The sequence below is a fragment of the Daktulosphaira vitifoliae genome, unplaced genomic scaffold (genome assembly GCF_025091365.1).
Source record: "Daktulosphaira vitifoliae isolate Bord-2020 unplaced genomic scaffold, ASM2509136v1 Scaffold_3, whole genome shotgun sequence".
In the NCBI taxonomy this organism is placed as follows: Eukaryota; Metazoa; Arthropoda; class Insecta; order Hemiptera; family Phylloxeridae; genus Daktulosphaira; species Daktulosphaira vitifoliae.
Window position 1 is genome coordinate 20785931 of NW_026099574.1, and position 19670 is coordinate 20805600.

At 25.9% G+C, this 19670-nt stretch overlaps 1 protein-coding gene across 1 annotated transcript; it reads right to left on the minus strand.

Moving 5' to 3' along the window:
- Nucleotides 1–52: 52 nt before the first annotated feature.
- Nucleotides 53–19650, minus strand: LOC126902784 (lachesin-like). Its single transcript, XM_050680390.1, has 9 exons — nucleotides 19298–19650; nucleotides 12255–12367; nucleotides 7159–7366; nucleotides 6758–6916; nucleotides 5013–5141; nucleotides 4812–4952; nucleotides 3962–4111; nucleotides 2858–2935; nucleotides 53–2283 (listed from the first exon to the last, which is right to left on the minus strand). The coding sequence occupies exons 1-9, from the start codon at nucleotides 19362–19364 to the stop codon at nucleotides 2171–2173; spliced, it is 1158 nt and encodes a 385-aa protein (XP_050536347.1). The 5' UTR covers nucleotides 19365–19650; the 3' UTR covers nucleotides 53–2170.
- Between the last annotated feature and the right edge of the window lie 20 nt (nucleotides 19651–19670).

The window sequence follows — 19670 nt, forward strand, 5'->3', positions numbered from 1 at the left end:
AGTAATCAAGATAATAAATTAAACATTTTGATCCTTCAAAAATGGCAATTAATATTAAAATTATCTAACTTATTTTTATTTAAATGTTACATATTTTATAATTACATAATTATATTTACACAATAACTAATAACAATGTGTCATTATCATAAAGGAAAACTATAATTATATTATATAAAATATTTTGATTGACAATTTTTAAATAAGCTAAAAAAAAAGAAAATGTATAAATATGTTATAGTTTACTTCTTATTTTATAACACTTATATTATTAATTCTACGAATTAATTCAATAAAATATTTTATTTATTTAGAAATTAACAAGTGATCTCAATGCTTCTCAGGTTTTTACCTTTTCCATTGATGTTGAGTAATTGTATTCACTAGCTCAGTTTTGAAGCGGGGATTAACGCTCTCAAAAGTAATGTTTAATCTTCAAAAATTATGTGTAAAATAATCTAAATAACTTTATGAGGGAGAATATTAAGTCTATTTTATGATATAGTTAAATCATATTATGTTTTAAAATATTTAAGTTATTAATATGACATAGTATAGGTTGTAACCCTTATAAGGCCTAAAAATTATTTTGTAACAGATAAATTGTAACGTAAAAGATACGTTTCTAAGTAGTTGTGTGTAGACATATATAACAGGAAGCGCGATGCCCTTAGTACTTATCACTTCGCTGGACTTAAATTCGATAATATTTTTAGACTTAGTATACAAAACCTTTAAATTTATAATATCACTTTTTTTAACTATGTTATAAACAAAATTAGTATGTCTATTATAACGAAAATAAATTAAGTCGTTTCTTCTAGGAAAACATCTAAATACGCCTATATGTGTTAGATTATCAAAATTATATTATTAAGTTTAATTAGAGGTTTTAACGGTAATAAAATAAGTTTTTAAGTATTATAATATACATGAATACCAAGCATGAGGAAAACAGTAGTCTAAGGTTCCAAGTATCTCTTTAATACAAAATTACCACGAGAAAACCATTTTTGAGACGTGGCTATTAAATAACCAGACTGATGTCATATCATTAATTGTTCGTTATCAATTAAGCCATAAACTTTATCGCCCTCAATATACTACCACTGATAAGATAAACCTTATCTATGATACTACCCTCAGTTTTCCCTTTACCATTTCATACAATTTTTCTATGTTGAAAGCAGCATTGGAAGTTTACTTCCGACAGTAGGTTAAGGACCTTTGTGGCTTTTACTTTAACTGCTTTCATCTTCCAAATCTTGTCCTATTTAACTCCAATTTAATTTTGGACAGTAAAATAAAAGTCACTTAAGAAAAGATCGATTAAAATTGACAGATTGTTACAAGACAGTCGTATTTTACATGGAACCTGCTCATAGACATAACAAAATGGAGTGGTACATTGAGCCAGGAGTTGGAAATGTTGACACCAATTTTGCAGAATTTGAGTGATTTAAACAAAATCTAACAAGATCTTACTTTGTTGATTCCTGTTATTTCAACAAGTCTTTGGTTAATTAGACAACGATTTTGGTGGATTATTTAACTATATTTTCAATGTTTTCGTACGTTAGTGATGTTAAAGGTCGTTAAAGAGGTGGATAATTTTAAATTCCTGATTAAAATGATTAAACTATATAAAACTTGCATGCTGGATAAATAGTTATTCTCGTACACTTATTTAAACATCATATAAACTTGTATGGCAATTTCACTCAGGTTAACATAATATGTGATATTAACCCGTTATTATATTTAATCACTTTGCATTTTATCGATGAGTCACTGGTTTATATAGTTTAATTCAAACGGTAGTTAAAATCAAAATAACTAACCAATAGAAAGTTCTATAAGATTATAGTGAGGCAAACATTACCAGACAGCGATCTTCATATATGTCACGGCACATTCGCAATATGAGGTAATAGTAGCATCAGTATAGTTGTTTAATAGTCACACCTCGTATATTATCCTTATGAACTAGAATAAGAAGTAGTAATTCAGTATTCTCGATACTGAAATTTTGTTAATTTTGAGCCCGTGCTTAGGCGTAACTTATGTATGAAATATTTAAAGTTATAAATAAATCAATGAATGTTAAAAAAACCTATGAGTGTTTTTATTTATACCCTGTTCTTGAAATACATCTTAATATTCACAAAAATTAAATAATGCTACTTAATTTCAAAAAAATAATATATATTATGACATAAGATATTCGAAGACTTTTGTGTAAATTTTGGTTCCCGTTGTTGCTATTCATACTTGATGAGGATCCTGGTTAAATAATAAAATGAACATTTTTTTAATTATTTTTAAATATTTTAAATTTGGATATAAAATGGATAAGAATTTTTGCAAGAAAAATATTTGTTTCGTGCAATAGTTTTCTTAAATTTAATGAATCGATATTTAAAGTAGACTTGTTACCGTTAGGATCAGATTTTTCATTAGATGAATATATTTATATTAGTATGTTTATATTTATTTTCAATTTATAACTGACAAAATTAAAAATGATACCCGGGTTAAATTGCCAGTTTTAGCGTTTATAATGAGTTATATATATGTATACATATATTTTTAAATATGCACTATGTCATATTGGAAATAAGATACTATATAATAGATTCAAATATTTACGATCAGCCCCTAATTTAAGCTGGCACATTGAAATTATCTTGATTTCACGCCTAACTAATCCGCGTTTGCCTATACATTACTCATACACAAATGTGGTAACTTTTTTGATAATATTATTGTTATTGTTAGTAATTGATAAAATATATTCTTTGGAATTTTGTATGATACTTGTTTTTCTATTTAAATAATTTATAACTGTATCTAGTACCTGTGTATAGTAGGCTGTTGTCGGAAGCCGTGGGAAAAGTTTGATAATCGTTCCATTTCCAATTTTTTCCTGGAAGTTCTGTAAAATAATTAAAACTAAGTATTATAATAATACTACTTAATATTGTAAGTAATTTTAGTATTTAAACAGGTATTAATAAATATGAGTGTAACGAAAAATTTCCCCTATTATAGTTCCATTCACTATTTATATGTCTTAGTAATTGATATATGGGGAGCTTCTACACCACATCGTTTTGACTCCTTCTCACTCCTCCATAAAAATATTTGGATTGTGGGAGATACTAATATTTTGAAAATATGCCTTAAGCTTGGATATTATTGGTTCTTCCAGCCAGTGGCATACCCTAGATTTTCAATGGGCGGGGCTAATAAAAAAAACTAAGGTATGCCCTAGACATGACGTTTTTAAAGTAACTTTTTTATCTAAAATGCTGGTTTAGCAAGGACAATGGAGAGGGTTTAGCCGTTTTAGCCTTTTTTTGGATAGACCACTGCTTCTAGTTATTAAATGACAAGTTTATGATGACAATTTGTTATATGTACTACTAAAAAGTTGTTTAGCTTCGGTGCGGAGCTAAGAAGGTATTATTTTATTATGTTTCTTTTTGTCTGACACCACTTTTTCTAATTAAACAATACAATTTTTAGTGTTTATTAAATTATACCGAAATTAGGAGACGGCCTTTTCAAGTTCTTTTCAACTGACATTAATGAAGGAGAACTAATATAATTTGAGTATTTATATCATTGATTAGTTATATTAAAGCTAGTCAAACTATATAATATTTAAAAATGAAATAATTCCACTCAGAGTGTTATTTCAATTTTTTGTTGTGTACATAGTTATTGTAGAGGCTATTATTTATTTTTAGGGAATGGATGTCAAGTTGAAGAGGAATCGTTTGGAATATCTTCTGATGTATTACGGTTAAGATATCAAAGTATTTAATATTCTGAATTGTTATTGAGACTAGTAAGGTTTGTGACTGAAGATGTGCCTCAGAGGCTAAGTGATAAAACGTATATTTGATTCCAAAAGGTTAATCTTGCATACCGTATTAACTATCTTTATTTGACTTACTGTAAACTTTTATAGATCCATCTGTTGCACCAAGAGGATTTTTGGAAACACAATGATAAGTACCAAAGTCAGTATGTTTTACACGATTGATCGTCAATTTCATTTCCACTTTATATGCATCTCCTTTAAAGGATGTATCGTAATTGTCATCTAAAAAATAACATTTTTGGAATTTTATATATTTATAATAATAAATAGACACACTCGACATATCTTTTAGTAATAATATTTTTTTTAATAAGTAAGTAATGTAATTAATTGGTTCATACGGAAAAATCTATATAGTTATTCCAACCTAAAATCATGGTTAACAAAGATAAATAAACGAATTGTATATTTGAGACAATTAATCTCATCTAAATGAATGTTTTATAGCTGAAACAACAATAAAACAAAGTAAAAATCTATCTGTCGTTTTGGTTTATCTAACTAATACATTGTATTAGAATTTATATCATAGATTGTTGCCTTCACTAAATTATTTAGTAAATGTTCACCACCTTTAAGGTAAAAGTATTGTATATAAATAGTTATTATCATATTATAAGCAAGTGAACAATTTCTAATTAGCATCGTGATTTGATTTTAGTAGCTTATGATGTTTTCTTTTTTTAATTGATTTTTTAGTCTTAGAAGTTTTATAAAAGCAAATATAAAACAACCGTGAATTACTTGAAAATTATAATTTTCCCTTCCCGATAATTTTACGATAATAGATGGCTTAGTGATTTGATTTATCTAAACAAGTTTGAGAGTAAAAATATTGATGTAAATGTAATTAATAAAACACATTTATTTAAACAATGCTAATTAATTATAAATATTTTTTATGTAAAAAATTAAAAAACACCTTGAGGTAGAAGTATATTTCCATTGTCAGACGACCAATAATTAATGGGCTTAGGGAATGCTTCAACGAGACATTCTAAAGAAAGTCGATCACCTATAAATGCACCTACTAGTTGATTTTGAATCCATACCATCGGAGCAACTATAAAATATTACGTTTTTAGAATAGGATAATCAATGTAAAATTTAATATTGATCTTACAATGAACGATTAATGTAATTCGCTTGCTTACAGTTGGTGGCACTCCATTTGAAGCTATACACAAATATGAACCCATTTGTATCCTAGTTACGCGGTGAAACGTTAATGTTGGACTTTCAACAACTGATACTTGATGGGTAAATCAGAATTAAATATAAAATATTTATGTAAAATAAATTTATATAATCAATTAAATAATTTTATTAGTTTGTTATAACATTTAATAGTTAACTTTTTTGAGCAAAATGGTATTTTTGTAAATTTTTGAATAATGATCTATTTATTTTTAACTTGCTACAAAATAAAAAATTAAAGTAGATATAATTTAGTCTAAAAGGTTATTCGTTACCTAAAACTGAGTGATTTGGTTATTCCTATTATTTATAGGATAATAAATAAAAATATTGATTAATTATTCATCTTTGTGAGTAACTATCTCTTAAATTAAATATAAATTCATTTTATGAGTATGTTTAATTAGTATTAGAATAAAATATAGAAACTATAACTGATATACATAATTGTTTAAGTATTTCCTTTGGACCTGTGATGACGGTATAGTTAATATTCAAAATATTTTGTATTTTGTAGTAAATATAATAATAAATTGTTTTAAATTATTTAAAAAATTGAAACGGTTAAATGCCGGCGCTATAGTCATGCAATTTTGAATCATGAATGTCAACGTGAAAATTTTGGTATACTTTTTAAATTAAAATTTACACATAATTGGTTATATATCGATAATTTTAGGCTATATAGTACATTTAAAAATTCAGTCTAAGATTTTTAACGTTTTATTTTTATGATTACAAAGTTAGTTTTATCAATTAGAATAATATCACCATTGCATGAATACTACCGTTGAACTAACACCACTGAGGTTCTAACTAAAAAAAATTCTAATATAATTATAACAAATTGCTGTGTATAGTTTTTATTACAAAGAAAATATCTAAATTAAGTTCTACTGCAATATCACAATTGTCGATATAATATTTTTAATTGTTTATTTACCGGAAAATTCCAATTTTCAACATTTAATAACAAATTTAAATGTTTGTGTTAAGTTAACTATAAATATTATTACATTATTATTATTGAAAATTTTCTATCGAACAAATATGTATTAACTTTATGAGTGTACTATTAAAATATAAATTATTAAAGAACTTTAAAAGACCAAAAACTCTTTATTGTTCATTCATTAGTGATGTTACTCTATAACAATTTTAAACTACTTTTATCTCATATCTAGAACTTTTAAAATAGAAAAAAATTTTTTTTATAGAGACAGTCATTATCTTAACTTTTGAGTTAGGAATACTTTTATTTAGGATAAATTTTTATTTAATTTAAAATGAGTAATTCGACCACTACATTTTATGCTAGCTATATTTTTCAATAATAGTATACATTTATTATTTCTTTATTTTACAATCAACAATGTAATATTTTGTTGACAAAAATATTAAAGTTAAGAAAAATTTCTTTCTTTATAACTGCTTTAGTTAAAAATTTAGTAAAAAAACTTCTTATGATTAGTTCTTATATTATTATTTTATAATTATACAATGTTTAAGTTGTTTTTATAAAAAAATTACTATTTTCACTGAAGCTCATTAAATGTAAAATAGCCTATTATATATTTACTTTAGTTTTAAATTAAAAAAAACAATATTTCCTGAGATCAAATAACCTATGATTATTAAAAGTTGGCATTTTTCAAATAGATAGGAAAGTACCAGTTAATATGTTGGACAGGGTAATGTTTTTATTATCTTCTCGACGCCAAGTAATAGTTGGATTAGGGTAACCACTAGCAGCACATTGCAATGTTACATTACTGCCTTCATGTACAACCATATCCGAGCTTGTAGGATAATCTAGAATATCTGGTGGCACTACGAACAAATAAAATGAATAACATATAATAAATAATAAAATAACGTGTAATATATAACAACCTCAGAATCAATAGTTTATTTACATCTATTAGATTTATTCTAGAAAACATAATGACATCATAACTATATATTTATATATAGTTTATATATTATCTAGACATGTTGTTTAAAAGAGTTTAATATTATAATTTTAAATCGAAAACTATGATAGGTTTAATGAAAAAATAATTTCTACGAACCTACTACATCAAGGTATGCAATTTGGTTTTTCATCGGATCAGTGTTTATCTGGCACATGTAAAATCCGCGATCGGTAGGTCGGACATCTCTAATATGTAATCTCCACACTCTTCTATCAGTATGAGTTACAACCACTCTTTCGTTTTTCGTCACTACATGGCTTTGAATAGACAATATGGTCTGTGTGTCCACTCGAAGCCACGCAACCTGAAATAAACAAGTGAATGTGACAAAATCACGTAAATCGACATTCAAAGTTTTGTTTTCTTTAAAATCATTTGATACAATATTAAATATGGAGAATACGTTGATGTAGGCGTGAAATATAATATTTGCACAACTTAAAAGTCCGTCAACAAGAATTAGACCAACAATAATTAAAACGCACGCGAAACCCGCATAACGTTTTGTTTTAATTATTTTCAATCGACCATTATTATTCAGCGGCTTTGAGCTTTACTTTGAAGTAGCGGGTGTTCACATTTTTGTAGCATTTTAACCAATTAGTGATGTTCAAATCATTTTCAAGTTATTTTCTCCTTATCTCGTTTACTTTATTATTCGACAAATTTTTTTTTTTTTTGAATACATGTTTTTGATATTGTAATACACTTTTGTAATTTTTGTTATATTTTCATTTTAATTATTAAAATCATTGAAGTTATTTAGAAATACTTATAATATGTTTATAGAAAATGCCTACTAACCCTCAGCAGAAAGAACTACTCAATATTAGTAGTAGCTAGTTAAATAAAATAGTTAACTAATTTTTTTCAAGAGTTAATTATTAAATTATCTTTTTCAAACATTAATAAAATTTACATATTAAAAAAATTAATTAATTTGTCTTACAAGTTTAAAATTTAAGCTTATAAAATATGTGTTAAAAAAATATGACTTATTAAATAACAGTATTTTAGATTAATAAATTAAATAATTATAAATTAGAATGGAACATTGTTAAAGTAATGAATATTTTGATTTGTCCACGGTGGAGGATTTTAAACGCACTACTAACCATTTAATTTACAAGCTTTATAAAATCCAATCGATATCATATAATAATCCTAGTAAACACAAAAATCAAAGGAAATGTTCGAAAATTAGCATGAACGGGTGTGCTCGAATAATTAGCAATGCTGCCCATAAATAAATAATAAATGACAGAAATCCCTGGAGTACAATAGATAGTACGTTTGCGTGTGAATACGGTGACCATCTCCCCAGTCTCGGATGTTGTTATTGTTATCCCCCGTTTCTCTACAACCATATCCCAACAATACGAAATCATGTAATATGTAGGCATAAATGAAAAACTTCCATAAAAGCTGAAAAATATAACAATACAATAATTATAAAAAACCAGATAAATGAGTACAATACGAAGTAGGTATTATATTGAAGTATCTAAGGGAAAAGAGTGTGGATCTCCCAGTGTATTACGATACGAAAACAATACCTCTGTAGATTGTATTATATCCAAATATTTTTCTGAATTCACTGTATTTTTTTACAGATAACTATCAACTGTTGTTTTAAGCGAAATAGTAATAACGAGAAAATCGATTAAATTTTAACGCACATTTGGCAATGGTAAATATAATAATACAAGTATTTTTCAGTCAACGAAGGTGCAAAAACGACGAAAAAAAAAAAGTCTCCAAATTATTGTTAAGACACTTTGTGACATTTGAGTATTCCTGTTGTATGCGATTGACATTTTGCTCGTCTTCGAAATGTCACAAGGGGTGATGTCGAAAACAATGACTTTGACTGGACTTCTTTAAGATCCGTCCGCTGTTGCCGTAATACATGTAAGGGTTTTCCCACGAGAAAATTATGTCCAGGGTTTCTTGCTTATCTGACTTTAATATCTGTTAATTTTACAGAGTCATGCTGTATAATTCAATTAGTCATTACAACACTAAATTTTATTAACAATAATTTACTTATTACTATTCGAAGTATAACAAAGGATAATTTGGACGTTTATCTAATAAATAATATAGAAAAAAAATTAATTTTAGTTCGGAATACGAAAATGGAACAATTTCATATTTTCAAGCAGAAAATTAAATAATAAATAGTTCAAAAATTTCAGACGCGTTGGAGAGATTTTTTTTTAAAAAAAAAGAAACTATAATATAAGATTTTATTTTTTTTTTATGTGAAATAAGTATTTAGATATTTTCGGTTCACATAGAAGCTTCATTTTTTACGCTTTAATTTTTAATTACTTGTATAGGCTCTTAAAAGCAAAAAAAGTATTTAGGTTTTTATAATTATATTAATGGAGATTGAAATTCTGTGTGCATTAAAAAAGTTTCCATTTGTTAAATAAAACTCTAAATTTAGACATGCCATAAAGATTCTTATTCGAATAATTGTGATTTTTAGAATAAATAAAATAAAATGATTAATATAAAATAAAACCGATTAAAATTTTTATTTATTAAAATAAAGGTTTTAACTATAATTGCTTAAGATAGTTCATTATTTTATAACTTTTCATTTAAGATTATTTATTTCATTAAATTATTAAATTTTATCTACCTCGGAACTTTTTTTTGTAAAAATACAAATATGAAAATTATAAAAAAAAAACATTATAAAATCTAAATTTTTTTTTAAATATCGCAAAAAATAAAATATATTTTATCAGAATATGATTTAAGTTATAATATTTTATGTTTTTTTGTAAAGCATATATGCTATACAGGTAACTTGTTTTGATTTTTGTGACACTATATAAGGTTTAATAATACGGTTGTAGAGTTTATAACTGTATGTCTATTCTGCTCCTATAATTTATTTATAAGTGTTTTATGGTGTTTTATGATAAATTAAACCACGCTGTAATGTTGATTTTAATCGTGTATTTTGAATTAACTACACGCAACTGAAGAATTACTTTTAGTATAAACGTACAATATAATTTTATAAATAAAAAAGTATCAACAAGTTCATGAAATATTGACAAATTGCTGATGGTTTCACAAACAAAAACTATATTATATGAGGCCCAGAGGCTTATCTTTTTGATGATATGTTTATACTTTTACTTAATTAAATCTATTTTCAAGGTAATAGAATACACCGTCATTACGCGAGTATCAGTTTAATGAGGAACGTTTTTTATCCACAGTTTTATTAATTAGTTTATTCTAACAAAATATTACAAGGAAATGAAAATAGTTTTTAATGACTGCCCTACAGTATAATAACAAAACTTTTAACAATATTATTCTGTAAAGTATCTAAAGATAATTTAAAACATGTAATTGACTTTTGTGTGCACATGTATAGAAATATCTCCCAAAACATACACTAAGTATTAAGTTTTTGAATGAGCCCAGTGTCAACATTTAACAAGTTTCAAAGACTACAAGAAACAAAATGATATTCCTTTGAGCTACTAAGCAATCTAATTTCAAAATTTTGAGGTCTTGTCCTAATGTAGTTTCCGGTCGTGTTTAGAATCATAAGTAAAACAAATCACAAAACAAATGGAAATGGAACTTTGGAAAAAAAAGTTATGATTCTTACATCTTATAAAGTTATAATATGGTTTGATTTTCAGATAATTTTATTGTGCTTTCTTTCAATAAAAATAGATAGCAATGAAAATCGTATAAAAATAAGTTTTAGAAAACTGTTAAAGATTACAACAATATAATATGATAAATAAATAAAAATCTGTTTGGCGTATTTTTTGACCATTTAAATTTTTACATAGGATTGTGATATTATAATAATTGATTTATAAAAGACGTACAATATACGTGTATTATTAAATTTTTGTTTACAGTGTATTATAAAATGATCCTTGTTTTGTTTGCTAAAAACGTTATACCAAGAATAAAATCAAATGGTTGTAGACATTATTTAATAATATAGTACATGAATACATAATTCATCAATTATAAATATTAACATAAGCCTAAATAAATATTAGTGTATTGACTGAAGGACAATTATTTGCGAACAGAGCGTAGTATTTTATTCTTGATGTTTTTTAAAATACTTAAAAATAGTTTGAATATAACAAGAAGGAATTTATAAAGAAATGTTACTGGAGTAGGTAGGAGCATTAGTGGAATTTATCAAAAAGTATTTAATTGTCATTAAACATATTTTACATCTAAGTTTTTACTTAGGATAAAAATTTTAGAAATTATTTAGTTGGATAAATATATTTATAGTTTCAGTGAATTTTTATTTTTGCCATATTTTTAAAGCATATAATATGACATAATTTTACTTTCTGTAAAATAGTATTGAATTATATATATTTAATCAACTGACAAATAAGATAATGATCTAACTAAGATAATGACTGGACAATAATATCTATTAAACCAGTATTTTGTAAGTTATTACAACACTTTAATATAAAGACTAGAGATGAAGCGCAGGTCTATTTTTTTTATCTTTTAACATTTTAGAACCTTACTATTCTACCGTCTTTGTATAAAAATACTAATATCTTTAAAAATAATGGTTCAAAAGTTGTTATCAACCAGTCAATTTCTTAGATAGATGCTTTTTTTATTTTTAAGCTAGGTAAATATATATGTATATGTGTCTGGTTAAAAAAACAAAAGTTGACATAATTTTATAGGAGTAAGAGGGGGTTAGAACCATTTTTTGGAGGAAAATCATAAAACGTAGGATACTATTAACTTTCGAAAAGAAAAAATTATAATATATGACATAATTAATGTTTTATATTTTTAAAGTTATTGCACTTTTTAGTAGTAGAGCAAAAAATCATGTTATCAATAATCACTCTTGTATATAATACTTAACTCAAATATGAGTTTGGAAAAATACTAAATTAAATTGCTATTACAGAACAATTAAATAATTATTATTACTTTTTTTTATGATCTAATAGCATTTCAAATATTTAACTGATAAGCTTCCAAAAATTTGTTAAACTTTCGCTTTTTCTTGCAATAATTGTAGCATTAACACGTATGAAATTAAAGTTTTACCGATTTATTTATTTTTTATATTGTTTAAACGATATTATTAAAACATCATATATATCAATAAATCAACTGTATTAATTTTAAATAAAATATTTGATTACTTTAAAAGTAGACAGTGATTCAACGACACACTCTAGAATAGCATCACGTCCAACAGTCACTGTTAAATTGTCCATGGTGTCTCCGAAAAAAGGTATTTCACTGAATAAAATTTCTGAAATTATAAACAAATGATAAGATATCTAATTGAAATCATATTAAACCTTGGGGTGTTAATTACTTACAATAAGATTGCAAACTATATTAGTTTTAATTATTTACAAAATTTAAGTTATATTACATTGACCCACTACTATGCAAATAATAATAATTATCATGTGTTTATAAAATAACATAGTTATATGTTTCATATTTCGCTTTTTTAAAAAGTATCTCTATTGTCTACAATATACATCTGTCTGGTGGTGTTAGCCCGCATTGTATAGTGACCTAATTACATATGCAATGAATTCGGCAACACCGTGTCCTAATGTTATTAAGTGAAATGTAATTAAGAGAAAGGAGTTAAAAGAAGAAAAACACCCTCGGTACTAGCCAAATTGTTCTGAAGTATACCCTAGTGATTACGGCTACTGGTTTTTTTTCTTAAAAGGATATACCGTACCCGGTCGCGTTGTGTGTCTAAGCGCGATTCGCGTGCTACCCTTTCCCGCAATAAATTCTTAATACACATACATGCACAAGTGGTATGTATGTATAAGAATACCATGTTTTAATAACAATAATAATAATAATAATAATACCAAGTGGGCAATATAGGAACCCCGGTCTTGTGGTTGGGTTTCTGCTACTGTAACGGCGTGATATTTTAATTCGGGTAGTCACGCCATTTGGCTGTTGTCTGTTCATGTGCTCTTGCAGTCGCCCGTTGTGATGTTTTAATTTTGCTGAACAAGAACAACAGCCACTTGACGGCCTTCTTCACTTACCTCGTTTTTTTTTCAACCAATTTTGTACTTACACTCGAGAAAGAAACGACATCAATACCTCCATGTACATGACGATTGATAATGATAAGTCACGCACGTGCTTTCACACTTCGTATAGTGCCCGTCCGACGTTTGTTTAATTTATGTCCTTAGACCAAAACACTTTCCGCTTTTGGGACAGAATAAAACGATGGGTAGAGGAGAAACGGTTTTAACCCTCCACTGATGTGTTAATTAAAGGTGTTATTAGTCAAAATTTCTCGGAGGTAACGGCCAAAACTTGGACGTTTTAGGCAGTTTGTATCATTTTTATTATAATAACAAATGATTACATAGTGAAATGCGTTCGACAACCTGGGCACTAGGCCAGCAGAGATTAGATATATTAAATAAATATCACTTATACGCGCAATGTAATATATAAAGATATATCACATACATTCTATGTACAAACATTTATCTCGATAAATGTATGTATATAATTATCAATGAAAAAACAAAAAAAGATCTTACAACGTGATAGCAGTGGCCAAATTGGTTAGCATAAATTATTCCTTAAAAATAATTAAATTTTTTCTTTTAACAAACTCAAAGGGTATTTTTTGCACCATCGCGTGATAGTACTTTAATGTCTTGCAACTTTTTTTTTAATGAGACAGTTTTGTTTTCGAGACCGATATTAAGTTTTCGATTTGCTTATACTAAATCGTTCGACATGTCCACATAACATAAAATAGAGACCAAAATATGGAAACTCTTGTTTTCACTTGGCGTTCTAAAACTGTAGTAACCCTATAATATGGTGCGACCGTTAGGGTGTTCGCATGACTTCGAAACGTGTAATTTAGTGGTTAAAGTAGCAGGCTTTTGTCCTTTCGCTACCGTACTCGAAACAATATCTTTGTAGAAAAAATATGATTATAATACGTTAAAACGAAACGTAAAATAATCATAATAATAATAGGTTGTTGGAGCTTACGAGCTGATGTGAGGCTATCGACCGTGTTGAAAGGTCAAATGATTGATTTGGTAAACGTACGGCAGTCATAAACGTTGCCACCACCTTCCTAATGAATCGTTCTCTTAAGAGTGAGAATATAATAATACATTACAGCCGCAACATTACTGTAAGTATTAAACACGCTCATAATATTGAAAACAAAGAATAAAGTGCATCGTATTTGATGACTTGTGTAATTTACTTTAGCCGCTTTATACTTTTGTGTTCATTTTATTGTTATTTTTTATTAAATTAACGAATGGAATAAACATGGTCGTAAAGGACCACAAGTAAACTGAATAGGTAGTAACTTTATTACGAAGAAAAAATTCATTATAAAGGATCTATTTTTAATATTGAGCCAACAGCTAAAGCACAGAGATTTTTTAAAATGTATTTTAATGTACGAAAACACTTGTTTGATGTGCAAAGGTAAAGTTGATATTTTGAAGAATTTTTATTTTGAAAATAATCCTTTTAGACCCTTGGTCATAATTTTTATTATTATTATTTTTAAGTAGAAACCGTAGTTTTAAAGTTAAAACAGTGCTTCTAACAAAAAAAAATGCTAAATTTTATAAACAATAAACTTAAAACAAAAATTGTTTTTAAATTTTAAAGTAAGACAGTTTAGAAATGAAAAATAGATTTCTCTGAAAATCATTTTTTAGCGCTTAGATTAGGGTCATTCATTAATAAAAAATTGATTTTAAGTAATTTAAAAAAAAATAATGAAAAGTTAGGTTTGAAACAGTTGATTATCAAATTAAAATACCAACGTGTAATTAGTAAATATTTATAAATGTTAACATACATTTATAAAAAATATTTTATACTTATTAAAATTTTCGATTGTTCTTAAATATTATAATGTTTTTTAAATATGTTTACTTTTAGTTCCTAATGTGGAAATTATAGAAAGTTAGATGTCGAATTGCTCATTACATTAAGTTACTATAAACAATAATATATTTAGACCATAAAACTCAAAGAAAAAAGTGTGCAATTAAAGTATTAAGATCCCGAGCGCGTTATAAACCTAGTAAATTATGCTAATGCTACATTTTCTATTCAGTTACGGTACGACATAAAAAGGATTTGAATCTATGCAAATGCATTTAAGTTTTTAAATTACAACATGGAAAAGGCCATTCACACCCAAGTATATTTTAAACACGAAGTAAGAAATTTAGAAAAATCGTATAGGGTAATCAATGTATAAAACTCACATTGCGTTTAGCATGATATAAATCATATTTTTTTAGTTTGACAAACAAATATGAATGCCTAGTTGAAAAATATGTACTATTTTTGATCTGGAGTAATGTCTTTAAATGTTTTTAGTTACCAAGAATCAATAGAAAATAAGTAGTCACATAATACTGTATATTTTTCTCATAAAATATTCATATTCTTCAGTACTTTTAGAGGATTTTGACACAAATAAATAATATGGTGTTTTAGTAAAAATACGAGTACGGGATATTTTTATTATTACTTAAATAAAAAAAAATAAAGAAAATCTCATTTTGTTTCAACCGTAAATACGTACCTTATGTATTTTTAAAATAGGATTAAATAAAATAAATTAATAACTATAGTTAAAATTATGGGGCGTGGTATCAATCAGTGATATCAGTGGATCATTCAGTCGCCGTCTTAGCGCTAATGTTCAGCAGTGCTAATTGCTGTTAGTTCTTGGATGGGTGACTTTACAAGAACGTTAACAGTGATACATATTGCCTCCTACAGATTTCCTCAGTCATAATGAGGTTACGTTAGGTCAACAACAGCTGATATAATAATTCTGTCAAATCATTGTAATGTAGAATCGATTCTAAACACGTGTAATAGAGGCTAAGGAGTTGACGATGAACTACAGTTAAAATCATTCTTTATCAAAACAATATATTTTTGAATTTTGTTGAATGAATGGAAGGAGACTTTTATTTAAATAAAACCCTTACTTATATTTGAAAAGTATGTCAAAATACACAATTAAAAAAAAAATTTGCATTCTTAAAAGTTTTTAAACAATTAAATCAAACGGGCCAAATTGTAATCTATATAAGGAAGTAATATATTTAAAATTATTAGTTAAATATTATAGTACTAGTTAAGAGCTGAAATTATGATACAGTTAGATTATAAATTGCTTTTTATTTTACTAGAGAATTTATACCTACAGTTTATTATTTATTAAGGAAACAAACCTTATTAAAGATTTTTGTTTATTAAAAACGTTTAAACAAGTTGAAAAAAAGTGAATTTTTCAAATAAAAAATTTTTGCGACTTAAAAAATACTAGAATATGACTTTTTAATTAAAAAGTATTTAAAAATAGTGATAATAGTCTTGTTTTAACTTAAAACTATAACGAGAAATTAAATGATTTTATTATTTTTCGGTTCGTAGTACTGCTCTTAAGGTAAAAATTAGGAAAGAGAGGAGGGCGGAGAAAATAAAAAATTACCAATTCATTTTCAAGATAATCTATTGTTATACTTTTTATTTCAAAAGATATTTGTTATATTTCAAAGTGTTATTATAAATTGTTGGTCATGTAAACATCCTTATACGCCCATAACCAAGGGATGAATAAGGATAGCCCTTACATTTATTGCGGTTTTTATTTTTTGATACTGAACAGTAAATCTATCAACAACAAAAATAAACAAGTAGTATTGTAAGTTATAAAAACACTATACATAAAATTAATGCAGTTTGTAAAAGAATATGTCGTTTATGTTCAACAAAATTCAAACTTTTAAAGATAGGAATAGAACCAAACAATTTCGCTTTTTATCAAATATTTTATACTGTGTCGTAATGGCGAACACTAGCTAAGACTGGATTTTATTCTTATTATGTTTTTTATTATTTCGGCGAATAGTCAAGCTACCCTTGGTGTGATTTATGGTTGTCATTCGGTTTAGAGAAAAATGTATTTGATTTGACGTGACTATGGGTGGTCATTCGTATTTTTAAAAATCGTTGGTTATTTACTTCAGACAGTTTGCACTTTGCACACTACAAAAAGTTACACTCATATTTTACTAATTCATATGTTCAACTTATTTTTAGTGTGCTTAAGATACTTTTATTAAGATCACAATTTTTTCAATAAAAAAAATTCTTTATTTATTATCACTTAGTGATACATACAAAACGAGATTTACTCATATACTGCTCTTTTTTATTGAGTAGCGCATTATTTAGTTAAAATATTTTTTTTTTAATTTGAGGAATTTTATTTTACAAAAGTCCGCATGTTTAAAACTATCTCATAACTTTTTGTTTCATAAAATGTGCTCAACGAAAAAAATTAACAGGTTTTTTTAATGCAATCTTGATAGCCTAATTAGTATTTAAAAAAAATTATAGTATTTTTATAATGAAATGACAACGAAAAATACTATTTGAAATAAATGTAAGCTCAAATAAAAACTAAATGAAGTTCGTTTTATCAGTCAAACAGACACTTAAGATCTAGAGTTAATTCAAAGGACTTCTTTACATTAATAGTAAAAATTAATCGATTTAACAATTAAAATACTATAATTAATGATCATTTGAAATTTGCTACTTGGTAATTAAAAATGTAAATTACAGTTTTGTTTACGAGTACATGAATTATTTGCTTTTAAAAAGGATAAGACTTAACAAAAAACATACCTTACATTAGCTAGGTAATTTATACTTCTACAATCCCATTAATAACGTCTGTTAATTATTTTTAATAAATTCTGTCGTTGTTTTATCAATGAGAAAATTATTAGGTGTAATAGTTTAAAAAAATGTTTCATAATATTAAAATTCAGTAGTCTAACATGATATATTTATGAGATTTAACCATAATTTGGACATTTGATGCATTATTGCATGTACTGAATTTTATAGAAGTTTTAGATTATTAAGTGTATAAAATATTTTAAAATAATTCAAAACAAATTTCATTATAAATTAATGTAGAATATTAAAAGTAACGTAAAAATAGAGAGCCATAAACTATAAATAATTTAATTAAGTTTTTTATAGTATGTATATCATAAGACATATTTGATATTTTGTCAACAACTGTTCACAAAATATCACACTTAATTATTACACTTAAGTATAATATTTTAAGCATAATTTCTTTATATTACTATAATTTTAATGGTTTACCTGCTAAAATTTCTACTGTTTTCCGAATAAACAAACACGCATTCATTATTTATTTTATGAGAAGGAGCAGAAAATAATGCATTAAATAATTGACCTATTTAAATTTTCATCTATTTTCAAACAAACTGCCTAACTATAATAATTTTTATTTAGAACAGTTTTGACCACGTCTTCATTTTAGGTGTATTTTTTCACATTAAGGTTGATAATGGATTATAAAAAATTCATGCAAGCGTCTAAGATATCAGTTGAGTTCCTATGTAGAAAATATTGAGTCAAAAAATTGTTTTCCCTTGTCAATACAGAAAAATTAGATACTGTGTTATGAAGAGATTTAAAGTACCCAGCACTCTCGAAAAATTAGATAATTATATTTACTATTACGTAAAAATATTTTTAATGTGGGTGAAAAATGAATTTTTAATTAATTTACAACCTCAATAATGCTATTCTACTGATCTAATAAAAATTATAAATATTTATAAATTATAAATTTTACAAAAATTATATGTTTGGAGAACGAAATATTAAATTATTAAATCCAGGAAATCAATATTTTTTAAAAATTAACAAAACTACATTGATTGTATTATTGAATATTATCTCCTATGAAACATAAAAGAGCACACTATGTAAATACAATGAAAAGTACTTTAATTGTTATTATTGTTTAAGTGATTTTTTTCAGTGATTCTTCTATGAAAATATTGTTGGGGCTAAAACATAGTTCAATCACAAAAAATGTTTTTTTTTTAACTTAATTATCAATTATTTTTATTTTCTTAATAATATTTTGTGAGAAATATTATGAAAATTTTCATAACGTTAATCCTTGCCCTATCTTTGTCGATAATCATTGTGTCAATAAAATATTATGAGGAACTACATCAAGCTCTACAAATTAAAAAAAAAATACTTTACAATATTTTGTAATAAAATAAAATAATATAAAATAAAATTGTTCGAAAGGATTTATTGAAAGACCAACCTTTCGTGTTGTGAACCAACGTGAACATTAGTATTGAACAAAAGTACGATGTCGGTACTGCTTTCATGGCGGTAACGGTAACGGTACTGAGCTTTGGTAGTTTCCAGACGATTACCTCCAAAGCGAAAACAGCGGCACGCGGTTACAACCTCCTCACTGCAACGCTCCGCCTTTGAATGACCAGCATGAAGACTATTATGTACTCGATTATTATCGTTTGTAATGATTATCATTTAGGTGCATAATATAATCTATAATGATGTTATAGTACGTTTATGTATTATATTTTTTATTGTGCGTTCCTAGTAACAATGTAACGTTGTATGTCATAATGTAATTTATAGTTGATTATCATTATTATAATTCACTGGTA

Bases quoted from the DNA above. Each gene is read 5' to 3' on its own strand.
- LOC126902784 (XM_050680390.1), bottom strand. From the start codon at position 19,364: ATGAAAGCAGTACCGACATCGTACTTTTGTTCAATACTAATGTTCACG. The intron at 4,953-5,012 runs GTAAGATCAATA...AATATTTTATAG, and splicing joins AATTACATTAATCGTTCATT to TTGCTCCGATGGTATGGATT. The intron at 2,284-2,857 runs GTACTAGATACA...TTATTTAACCAG, and splicing joins CAACAGCCTACTATACACAG to GATCCTCATCAAGTATGAAT.